Below are 13,298 nucleotides of genomic sequence, written 5' to 3'. Positions count from 1 at the left end.
CACGAAGAATGGTACATATCGAAATTCTGTGGGACATTCTATCGATGGAGACCAAGCGTCATCGATCAGACCATCGAAGCCTTCTTTCAAAGATCATATACTGAAGCTTGGGAACTCAGATGATGTATGGGATACAATCATCGTCTTTGTTATCTACTTGGGTTCGAGTATTGTTATCTTTTATGTTGCCAGACACCACATCTGTGGAAAGAAAACAAACAGCATCCTTGACGCTTTTTATTTCTCCTTCGTTATAATGACTTCTGTTGGGTATGGCGACCTTTCTCCCAACGACACTCTTGCACTAATATTTGCTTCTATCTTCTCTCTTTTGGGTTTGTGTGTTATTGGGAAAGTGCTAAGTATGATATTAAACGTTGTAGACGAGCAACAAATAGATAACTTGCGTAACCTTTTGTCAAGTAAGGATCAAACAGTCGCTACTATGAAGAAATCAATCCTGAAAGGGATCAAAAAAAAAATGGTCATCCTTGCGGTGCTTATGGTTGTTGGGACGCCTTCCCTGATTTTGATCGAGGAATTGGACTTTATTCATGCCTTGTATTGTATCAGTATAACGATCACAAGTGCAGGTACAGAAATATGTTTCTCAACAAAACGTGGAAGGGTCTTCGCACTAGTTTGGATGTTATTTGGTGCTATGTGTAAAGGTTACATGTTATTTACTTTTACGGATATATACGTTGAAAACAGACAACGGTCAAAAGTATTGAAAAGAAAGATGTCAGCTACTCGACCAGGTGCTCCACCAATGATGCCAATTGCTCCAAAACGTGATGATGGTGATCTAATGTAAGTAAAAGTAACCATGAGACATGTAATGTAGTTGCTAGGCATGTCTGACTACTAATACTGATCATACAAGAGGGTTACGAGATCCAATAAGTGGGCTCTATATGTCATACGGGTCATTTGTGTTCCGTGGGTCCTAATTTCTTATGTTAATTGTCTACTTAATTTGATGATTCCGCAGGATCCCTGACGGTCTAATAGAGGAGGGTATGTCCACCCAAGAAGAGGATGAAGCAGCTATAATGGAAGAATTTAAAAGACTTGACGTCAATGGTACAGATAGGTTGACATTACGTGAAGTAATGAAGTCGTAAGAATAGTCTTGGTATAATGCAGCACGACATGAAACCATGTTTCTGGCCCATATGGAGCTCCCATATATAGTCTTCAAGGGAAAAAGTCAATTGCGTTGAATTGATCATAAAAATACACTTGTTCAATTGGAATCGACCTTATAAGAAAAAACGCAAGACATGATTTCAACCACAATTTCATTGTTTAAGACCCCATATCAGACATTTTCGATTTTGCAAGTTGATTTCGTAAATTTCTCAGAGTTTAGAATTTTTAATTTTAGGATTTGATTGTAATTATTTATGTTCTTTAAGTGTGATGCTTTTGTTTTGATTTTATTCATTGTTTGATTGATAAAATTTGGGTTCATTATAAAAAAATTCTCAATTTAGCTTCAGTATTTTGTTGGGTTCATTAACATGCTAAACAAACGTAAACGAATGAACATAAACGAACGGGCTAAACGAACATAAAAGAACAGGTTAAACGAATATAAATAAATATTATTTGAATTCAAATTAAATAAATAAAATGTTATATATTAAATTTAATATATAAACGAACATAAACGAATGTAAACACGGTAAAATGAACGAACGTTCACGAACATAAATGAACGAACGAGACTCTTGTTCATGTTCGTTCGTTTAACTAAACGAACAAAAAAAATTGTTCATGTTCGTTCATTTATTGAATAAACGAACATAAATGAACTTCCCGCCGAACGATTCGCTGAACGTTCGATTCGTTTACAGCCCTAAATATGATTACTTCTTGTTGTTACTGATATTTGTCTGAATGGATTTGCATTATTGTTAAAATATACCTGGTATGTCTAATAATGTGATAGTAAAAGGTTTTAACCTCTTATTATAAATAAAAGAACAATCTATTAGACTAACGTCTTATCCAATAAGACACAACACCTAAGGGGGTGTTTGGGATTGCTTATTTAAAACAATTTATGTTTTTTTGTAAAAGTGCTTATTAACTTATGTGGTATCAAATCGGAGTTTTGTAAAAAGTGTTTGGATTAGCTTATAGCGGTACCAAAAAGCAATAAGCTGATAAGTTGTTTTTTAATGTTTGACAAATTTTGCTTATATATGTAAAATGACCAAAAAGGACAGTCTTTCATATAATAATATTTTTGATTATTAACTTATTTGATTTTTTAACATGTAAAAATTTATTTTTCATCATTTATAATAATATTTTTGACAAAAATTTATATCAATAAGATTAATAATTAATAAACATTAATAAAACAGAATTAAAATGGTAAACTGGTAATAAGCAGTTTTTCATAAGTCAAGAAGGATTAACTTATCAAAAACTGTTTATTACCGATTTGGCACCGGTATAAGCAGTTTTTTTTTTTTCATTACCCAAACACTAAAAAACAGCTTATCTCCGGTGTCAGACTGAAATAAGTTAAAAAGCACATTTGATAAGCAATCCCAAACACCCCCTTATTAAAAGCTCTATTTTTTAATTCATGTAACTAACTGCAGATAAACATAATTAAATATTGGATAAACATCTCATTTTAAAAATAAAAAATCTAAAATATAATTAGGATAATCATTGAGTTCTAACAGAATACTTAGTTATTATTTTTATAAAAAATTATATTATTCTTTGTTACGAAACATAAATTAAATTATAATTAAAAAAATTGAATTAAAGAAATTACACCAAAACACAAGAACTTTTAAAAAGATTAATTTGATACTGATATCTATATATATTTTTTCAAAATTTTATGATATTTTCAAATTTATATTTTATTCAAAAATAAAAGCATTATCGTTTTCTCAAAACCACATAAAATCGTATTATATTGATATAAAAAAGAATAATGCGAATCACTGAAATCAAGGTATGTCTCAATGCATTGCACGAGTGCCCTTTTAGTAAATAATAAATAGTGTATCTGTAATGAAGTGTTAATATTATTTTAAAAATCGTATTTGTAATAATTTATCTATACTATATCATAAAGCATTTATTACCTAAAAACTCTTAATTACAACCTTTAAAGCATTAAGTACTACAAGTTAAAGCATGTACGCGTTCTTAAAAAAATTTCTTAATTACAAGTTACAGACTGTTTACCCAAATACTTATGCGGTAAGTGCTTACCGTAGGAGTCAACACTATCATCTATTTTACCAGATAAAATTGTAGTATATTAAAATGGTATCATATGTAACAATTTACCCGGTAAATGCTTACCAGGGTAAGAGTCATCATCATCACTTACCGGGTAAGACGCTTTATCATTATCATCGCTCTTACCAGATAAGATTTTCGGTCCTTACCATGTACATCAGGTGAGGAAAGTTACTCGATCAACGCTTACCGGGTAAGTGTTTAGTAAACGGCCCCTTAATATCCACATTATACATGTTACCATGCATCATACCTTTGTATTATGAAATTCAGTTTTATGTTTTCAATCTTTTTTTTTATTAACCTGGATATCCAACTCGCTATGCGAGCCGACTAATCTCAGGATGACCACCTGCTTTGCAAATAGTCTGGAGTCATCGCATTTGAACCTCCGTGGCCACCTGTTTTCATCTTTACGTAAAAAAGATGAGGTTCATCTTCTAAAATAGGTCACCTTCTCTAGGCTTCCTTTCGAGGGTTCGATCCAAAACTTTTAGTCCACCGATCCAAATTTCAGATTTCAGGTCGTACCAAGCGGCAATGAATCTTTCTAAGGTGGTGTCTTCTTCTTCTACTCCCACCCTCTCAACTACAGAATGCTTAGCTACACCAACATCGCGTAGTCATCACCTTTAGGCTTCATAGTTCTTAATTCTACTTCTTTAGGTTTTAAACAAGAAAATGCTATGCACGATTTCTTTGGGTCAATCTGATTTTCTTTTGCATGGAGTTAAGAAATTTCCCAAGAATTACACTCATGGTATTCGAGTATAACTTTAGAGTATTTCCGGCCATGAGGTTTTATTCGGTTTTGCTTGTGATAGAAAGAGTTTCTGGAGTTCATTTCTTGATTTTCTTTATACAGTGACGTTCATTCCATGTTTTGTGATAAACAAAGAATTTTTGGAGCTTGAATTTGAAGGGTTTGTGAGCTTGTATAGTAATTTGAAGCCCTTGCCTTACAAAAGGCCTGCTCATTAACTGTTTGTGATAATACCAAAATGAGTTTAGCTTCTGTGATTTTTGGTTTCTGATGTCAAATATGGGTAGCAAACGATCCATCCACACAATCTGCTGCATTAAGCACTTTGCATTTATATAGGTTCTTTTGTTTTGTCTGTTTATAGTTGGTTCTTGTAGTTTTCTGTTTTTCAAGAATTGACATACATACATACATACCTTATAATCTGTTTTACAAATCTAGCCTTTTTATGTTGAATACTATGGTTTCTACAGGCTCTGAATCTAATTGTTGAGGACTTGTTCCAAGGACATTCCGTTAGTAAAAGAATTGAAAGCGCAAAGGACTAAATTGCTCATGTCATATGCTTCAATACGTAGTCGATTAAACCGTATTCAAACTGAAGTCAAGACGCAGTAGCTTTATGGCTTATGCATTGGTTAATAGTAGCCATGGCTGCCCAATTACAGCCGCATTTTTCATTCGAAAATTATGGATGATGGCATGCTAATTGTTGAAACATCAAATTCCTTTTTTTGGTGTTGAAGGAAGGCATGCATGCCATCTACGGTTACTTTAAGGTAAGTTGAGCAGCTAAAGATATGAATTCAAGATGAATATGAAATTGAGGAATATATGTTGGTTAACATGTTTGATTTTCTATGAATTTTATCAGGTCGGTTGTTTGACACTCGAAAAAGCTCGATACCAGATTTTATTCGGTCTCGATGGGTTCTCGATCGGTCTATGTGGATGTGTACTTACACGTTGAAGAAGGTGATGTCGAGTTACGTGATGAAATCTATCTCGAGTTGTTGTACACACATTAATATTCATAATAAATATAATATATGTAACATTGTTTTCATTACCTGCTCTATCTACGATCATCATCCCCAATTCAATTTGATAGTAGGCCTAAACAAACCTTCTCTAAGGCCTATTAGAACAGTATCATGCACAGGACCTCCATGAAGCAGATTCTCTTGCATATAGAAAAGTATCGTGCACTGATTCTCTAGAGAACTTGGTGAACTTATTCYAAGTGTCATATACATGGCTGTAAAACATATTAAACTTACCTGTTGAAAATCACAGCACTAAGTCGATGAGGAAGAGGATGAGGGTCGATTAGGGTTTAGATTYGATCAGGAAGAAGAGGGTGAGGGTCGATGAGGAAWTGAGGGTGAACGAACAATCATCGGTAATGAACGAACTGTCGAACAATGCGATTGAGAGGGATTGAGGCCTTTTTCATTTTCAAAAATTGTTTTTAAATTAAAATTTTCTTTTAAAATGACATGTAATCCATTATAACAGGTTATCCTAAGTGGCTTTCATGTCATTTTAAGTTTGACACGTCAACAAAGAAAAACTTGTTCAAAAGGTAACAGGTTCAATGTTATAACGGGTAAATTTTGAAAGTACAATGCTTTAATAAAATATATTTTAAAAGTACATTATTGTAATAAAAAAACTTAAAAAGTAGAATCTATAATAATAAAAACCCATAATTTCACTAAATTAATAGATGCTATTATCCCCCTTAATTATTAGATTTCGGCATTAGAAAATTGACTTTCATCTACCGATATTTGTGCCGTTTGCATTTTTTTTATGTGTTTGTAAATTACAGAAAAAGAAATTCAAAAAATAGATATCTTTTTAGTCTGTAGTATATTATAAAGCACTTGACAAAAACTTTTAAAAACCAATTTTTATGTATAAAGTACTGCTTACTAATGCATGTTACTTAAAACTCAAAATTACAAGTAGATTGTGTGTAAGTACAACTCATTAAAGTTCCATATCTGAATTCGTGTAACTAACTGCAAATAAACATAATCAAATATACGATAAACATCTTATTTTAAATATAAAATGCATGATAATCATTGAGTTCTAACAGAATATTTAACTATTATCTTTATAAAATATTATATTATTAAACCAAAAATAAATTATTTCGTTATTAAATTTAAATTAAATTATAATAAAAAAATTAAAGAAATTACATAAAAATAAGAACTTTTAAATAGTTGATTTGATATTAACATCGATATATTTTTTTCAAATTTTTATGATATTTTCAAATTTATATTTCATTCAAAAATAAAATCATTATTGTTTTCTTAAAAACACATAAATCGTATTATAACATTTACTGAGATAAAAAATAAAATAGAATATTAAAATCGAGGTGTATCTCGCTGCATTGTGATTTTTACTAACCATTTAATTAAGTGTTACTTAACCCATTTTTAATATATCATGATACGTTTTTTTATATAAATTATATCATTATAATCGATTAGTCAATACTTTCAAAATAATTAATATAGAAAATCTTTAAATTTAATCATATTATTAAATATCATAAATACATACGATTTATTTTTGATATTTTTTTTATTTGGTTTTTACTTCTTGCACAAAAAACCTCCCTTTCCTTTTAATATACTGTGGCTTTTCAATAAAACAGATATAAATAATTATAAGGATATAAATTGTAGTAAAAATAATTCATATGTATTTATGATATTTAATAATATAATAAGATGAAAAATAAATAATGATAATGAATAGTGAAATATATAAAGTAAATTAAATAATGTATGATTAAAAAACATATATTTTTTAAAATCCGTCTATTTTAAGAATTTGCTTGAAAATGTGACTATTAAGTGAATTGAGTTGGATAAATTGACTATTTCGGTCAATTTCCCTTTAACTTGACAACAATATCGATATTTTTTTCAAATCCAAGGAGGAATAAAAATCCTCTTGTGGCAACGAAGGTTCAAATGCGGTGACTCCGGGCTATCTGCAAAGCAGGTAGTCGCCATGGGATTAATCGGCTCGCGTAGCGAGTTGGATATCCAAGTTAATAAAAAAAATCGATATTTTTTCAAGTTTTTTGCCCAAGTCTTCAAATTGCATTAATTTACCATAAAAAAATTGATTAACCTGGATATCTAACTCGCTATGCGAACCGACTAGTCTCAGGGCAACCACCTGCTTTGCAGATAGCTCGGAGTCACCGCATTTGAACCTCCGTGGCCACAAGGGGTTTACCATAAAATTTTGCATCCAATATCGTACAAATACGCAGCTAGTACATAAAAGAAAATAGTGAATACCATCTACGATAACATCCTTGTTTGACGTCATTGAATGTTTGTGTAAGCAGGACGTTTAATCTGTGTCATACCCCGAGTCCCCCCGGATGATTGTTAAAATGTAATATCATAGCGACAAGTTTTGTAACTCTTCGATGATAGGTTCGATGTCTTTTTGGCTTAATCTTCCCATCTCTTTTAGCTTTAAAAGGATATATTCGGCTTGCCTGCAACACGATCAACATCAAATTAGATATAATCAAGAAAAGGAGAATAGTTTATTATAAGGCAAACCCAATAAAATTCTCAATTTCGCCGATAAGACAAGTGACTCGATATACGCTTACCCGTTAAAGTGTTTGTTGGAGACTTATCAAAAGTGTCCTATAAAATAGCTAATATGACGTTTAGCATTAGAAGTATCCTGAAAAGTTTGTTTAGACACCAAAAACATCATATAAATTTATTGCAACACCTTTAGATTTAGACCGTTCTTATTATTTGATCCTATAAATTTAAGTCCTATAAAACAGAGTCTACTACGACATCTAAAAATTGTCCAGTAAACCCGATTTTGTTACAGAGAGATATCCCTCAAAAGCTACTGTAAAGGTCGTAATAAATGTTTGATGGTTAAATAATTAATTGTACTTACATTATATCAGCTGCGTTGAACTCTGCACGAGTCATCCTTCTTTCAAGAAACAGTTTCGCCAACGACATTCGTCTTTCTAGAGTGGTTAGCTCCATGAAAGAAAAGAGCAAATGACCTATAAAAATGGTACCACTTACCATCCAAAATAGCGAAAATACGCGTCCGCTTTTCGTTATGAAGCAACCATCGCTATCTATACATGTAATTGTTGATGTGACACAAAAGAACGCCTTAATATAGTCCATACGTTCAAGAAAATGCAATAAAAACGTCCCACCGCCCATATGAAACGCAAACAATATCAATGATGTCATGCAAGTGTCATCAACTAAGTCGGATTCATCTCGTGTTTGTTGGTTTGCATCATATTCATCTGGCTTGAATACAATCTCAATAACCATATTCACCATGAGCCCGAAAAGAATCATACCCAAGAGGCCAAAGAGGGAGACAAGTAGCATTACAAGATTGGTATCAGGAGTAAGGTCTCCATACCCGATAGAAGTTGCTAAAGCGGCAGTGAAATAAAAAGCATCGAGGATACTGTTTGTTTTCTTTCCAGATATATGGTGTCTGAAGTGATAAAAGCATAGCGTACCCATAATCATGTAGACGCAAAAGAAACCGATTACACTCTGGAATTCAGAAACGATTTCGAAGATCTGATTACGTTTGGTTTTCTCAATCTGGTTCGATGAAGTTTGGTGAACACCATTTTCTGAAAAACAATATTTCAAAGCTAGCTTCTATACCAAACTCGATTAAATTTTACTGAATTTATATCAGAATTTCCAACTTAATTGTATACATCTATTCGCTTACTAGCTCGTGTAGATCGTGATTGCACTAAAGATGAAAAGAAACGGAAGCATACCGATATCCATGGATGAAATTGCGAGTTTGCAAGCTTCTATACGAATGAATAATGATGTTGCGCGTCAAAAATGGTGACTCCCAACAAAAGAAAACGAAAACAAAACTAAAACTAATATAGCGGATAACCGGCGTCATTCTCGATGCTGATTTTTACTAACCATTTAATCAAGTGTTACTTAACCCATTTTTAATACATCACGATACGTTTTTTTATAAATTATATCATTATAATCGATTAGTCAATACCTTCAAAATGAATCAATATAGAAAATCTTTAAATTTAATTATATTATTAAATATCATAAATAAATACGATTTATTTTTTATATTCCTTTTGTTAAGACGTCAAGTTTTTGAACTCTTCGATGATAGGTTCAATGTCTTTTTGGCTGAATCTCCCCGTCTCTTTTAGCTTTAAAAGGATATATTCGGCTTGCCTACAACACGATCAACATCAAATTCGATATAATCAAGAAAAGGAGAATCGTTTATTATAAGGCAAATCCATCGCATAAATATCCCCACGTATATATATAATTACATTTAGGAAATAGGAATCACTTAGGAGTCGTTTACCAAATGCTTACCAGGTAAGCACTTAGGTGCTTATCGGTAAGAATCACCACCTTCTTTTGCGTTGTCAAGTAACATACTCGGCCATCAAGATGGATTGTATGTAAGAGTCCATGCAAACCGGTTAAAGTGTTCTCCTTCACTTACCCAGTAAAATTCTCAATCTCACCGATAAGACAAGTGACTCGGTATACACTTATCCGTTAAGCATCTGGTAAACCTTGAGACCCTTTTGTATTCTACTGATAAATAAATAAAAATTGTTGTCCCGTTATTTCCAAATTAACGCTCTTAAGCACCCAATTAACCTCTAGATTAATTGGTTGTTACCGTTGATATATTTTTCGATGCTGCTTCGAGAAGACATCTTGTCTAGCAATAAAATCGTCAATTTCTGATATCAACATACCTCTCAAATGTTTTCTTGATTTTGGTTAGCGACATGCTTCTCAAAACCTTTTCCAACTTCCGCATACAAACGCAGACAACGCTCGATTATTTGCAAATCACGTCTCAATGGTATCGTGATAGTCGATCTTAAAATAACTAAAATATACATAAAAACTAAACGCATTAGTTATAAAATCATAAAAGGAAAATTTATCGATAATTTTCAAAACTTAGCGGATGCAAAATATGAATTGATAAATAATTTTCCAGAGAACGAGGAATGGAGAGCTTTTTCCCCCTTTTCAGCTTACTCTTTGGCCTTAAGAAGACTGTTTTTAAGAATGAGTGACTGTCCTTCTCCGACCCTTGACCTTACTGCCTAACCTGACAGCGGACAGCTAATGCATTCCACTTATTGAACAGGGTTCTATGGTTGGTCCGTAACCCCTGGACGCCGAAAGGCGTCCTTGGGGTAATCTCGTAGTTCCTATGGGGTGGAGATGAGGGGTTCGGTCAATGGATTTTTCTTTCTTTTGCCGCATTTCGCTCAAGGGATTGAAAGACAGTAGTGCATTAAGTTGTTCGCAAGGACCAACAAAGAGTTATCTTATCAGCAGATTATGCCAAATACACTCGTAACACAAAATCATTACTCATTTACAATACGAACTTGTATTTAAAAAAAAAACTAAACGGAACCATCGCGTAAGTTATTGATTCCGACCGTTTACAATGAGGTTTAAAAATAATTAAAAGTTAAAAAATGGGACCGTAAATTAACAGCAAGTAATAAGCGATTGTTCATCGTCATCAGTATCCTTACACCTCGTCAAAATCCAACTAAACAAGGATAGAAATCTTACGGGGAGATAGACTATCAAAAACACACCTATTACGAAAGCACCACAAAGTATAACAACCGATAGAAAACACCACTTCTAATGCTTTGCTTATAGATCTGTCTTCAAAGGAGATTCGGTACCGTTGATCATCGAATCCTCAACCTATCCACGAGAAAGGAAAGGACCATCATCTCTCAATGGATCGCCAAACCTCCGAAGTCACAGAATATTTGAACAGTAAAAGGGTCTGTTTACTTGCTTCTTATTACTTCTTACCAGGTAATAGGCTCTTACCCTGGTAAGAGATGACTTGTTTATCAAAAGAAAGTTGACCTCTTACCATAATTTCATTGTTGACCGTCCTCTTTGAAATGCTCCTTACCAGTCACCATCCCGGTTATACCCTATACCCATCACTTTTGGAAAGAAAAAAGAACTTTTAACTGCAAGTGATGCATGTTCATACCTTACCCAACATGACTCCATAAATGTCGCATCTGCAACATCTCGTGTATGTGGGTATCATTTTGGTTCCAACCCCTCCCCAAGGAATGAAGGAAGAAGAAAGAAAATTTAATGGCATTTAGGTTAGGAATCGGTGGAATAAAAAGGTAGAAGTGGGTTTTGTCAAACCACCTTTTTCCATTTTTATGTTAGGGGTTGTTCGGTTCGTTTTCTGTTAAGACATGTATAGATATAGTTGTTTGTATTGATATAATTGTCTGTATATTAACAAATACGTTGTTGTTCGATTGTTGTGCTAAACAAACAGTCTGAATGTCATAAATGACCATTTTACCATTTCGTCTATATCTTTTATCAATAACTATATATCTTTTTCCAATCTAATTGATTTGTGCCCTCAATTGAGTCCAAATCTTCAAGTTCAATGATAAAATAGATCTTTTCGTATAATTATGCACATAAACAATTTAGTGTAGAGAAAGAAATGCAAACTTGAGACGCCATGGTTCATAGTTTTTCACCGTTTTCACAGACCTAATGAAGGAGACGATCTGGATTTATTAAGACCTAATATCAAAAATGGGGGTTTTCAAATCTACTTCATGAAGGAGACAATCTAGGTTTTTTTTCGGAAGAAGACGCTGACGAAAATCAAAAGAAGATGGCACATGAGGTGAACTGGAAGGCTTGAAGATGGCGCCGGAAGACTTGAAGATGACGTTGGCGATGGAGATCAAAAAACTCATCTTGCTTCCTTATTGGTCAAACTGATCATCTTGCTTCGTACCCATTAATATTCATCATCGTCCTCCTCTCTCACTCCACCGTCGCTACTTCATTCCATAGAGGGTTTATGAGATGGAGGAGTAGGGCAAAGGAATTACACCTGAGAACGGACCAACGATGGCAACAAGAAGAGAGAAGCAGGAAGAAGAACGAACATCGATGGCAAGTCTGTTTTATGAGCCGCCTTTTTTATAAAAAAAAAAAGGGGGGTAGTTGTGAAAAAATTGTGGTTGAGTGTAAAGGACACTTGATTTCTAGCTAAACGATTCAGCCATCGGCTGAATGAATAAGCCGCAACCGAACACCTATTTATGGCTCACCAAATAAGCCATATATGTTATATAGCCCATTAAGCCACAACCGTACAACCCCTTAGTGTGTTAGTAGCTAAGTTGCAATAGCATTTTACCATTATCAACCAATTTTTAACATTTCAATTTTTTTATAATAACTATTAATAAAAAGTTTTTTCAACGTTCACATTGGACAATAATATTTTACTTTATCAGTATTAGAGAAAATATAACATTAAATGCGTCAAATGTTTTGATATATTGTAACTTGTTACTCAGCACTTATCTACAAGTATTGGTAAACAGCCTATAAATGTCGGGTAAATTCAGCCTCAGATCCACAAATCGGACATAGGGCTGAACGATAAATGTCACGGGGTGGAATTCTATCGAGCATAAACCTCCACATGAAAATGTTTACTCTAGGATGAGTCATATGGTTCCATATCGTCTCCCGTTCACCAACACCCAAGAAAGCTTTGTCGATAATACATCGCAAAGAACTAACAAAAAACGGACCATTAGAAGATAAAACCTAAATCCATCTGTCTTGATTATCGGACAAAGAGCAATCCCCGCCCAATTACCTCCCTCAGATGTTCAAATTCCGCAGATTCTCTGCCGTCTCGGATGGGTCTGCGCCAAGACCAAGAGTTTCCCACCTTAATCTATCAGCAACAACCACCAGTTCAGTGGGTTCGCTATTTGAACAGCAGAGACTGAACTAAAACAAATGATGTTGTCATACACCATCTTAATTTATTATATAGAGCTGAACACATACAGAAACTCGTTATGAACTATTCTACATATGTAATTACTAATTAAACTTATTGATAACAATTGTAAATCAATGTTGCATACGAATACTTAAACGAAAGAGATGGAATACGGGCATTTAGTTTGGTTCAACCAAAACTTATCTACACCGCTTTCTTGAGTGCCGAAAGACCCACAATTTCACTAAGGGGCTGTTTGATTCAGACAAATGAATGAAAATAGAAATGAAAATGGGAATGAACTTTCATTCCCCCGGTTTAAACCTGGAATGAAAAT

At 33.4% G+C, this 13,298-nt stretch overlaps 2 protein-coding genes across 2 annotated transcripts; one reads left to right on the top strand and one right to left on the bottom strand.

Annotated features, from left to right (window-relative positions):
• The first annotated feature begins 256 nt into the window (after positions 1 to 256).
• Positions 257 to 5,015, top strand: LOC112514198 (two-pore potassium channel 1-like). Its single transcript, XM_025120528.1, has 5 exons — positions 257 to 593; positions 672 to 813; positions 995 to 1,112; positions 4,792 to 4,824; positions 4,920 to 5,015. The coding sequence occupies exons 1-5, from the start codon at positions 257 to 259 to the stop codon at positions 5,013 to 5,015; spliced, it is 726 nt and encodes a 241-aa protein (XP_024976296.1).
• A 2,474-nt stretch (positions 5,016 to 7,489) lies between these two features.
• LOC112514197 (two-pore potassium channel 1-like) lies at positions 7,490 to 8,625 on the bottom strand. Its single transcript, XM_025120526.1, has 2 exons — positions 8,018 to 8,625; positions 7,490 to 7,589 (listed from the first exon to the last, which is right to left on the bottom strand). The coding sequence occupies exons 1-2, from the start codon at positions 8,623 to 8,625 to the stop codon at positions 7,490 to 7,492; spliced, it is 708 nt and encodes a 235-aa protein (XP_024976294.1).
• Positions 8,626 to 13,298: the final 4,673 nt, after the last annotated feature.

Source organism: Cynara cardunculus, assembly GCF_001531365.2.
Source record: "Cynara cardunculus var. scolymus isolate 2C chromosome LG 6, CcrdV1, whole genome shotgun sequence".
Classification (NCBI taxonomy): Eukaryota; Viridiplantae; Streptophyta; class Magnoliopsida; order Asterales; family Asteraceae; genus Cynara; species Cynara cardunculus.
This window is presented reverse-complemented; position numbering and strand designations above follow the sequence as displayed.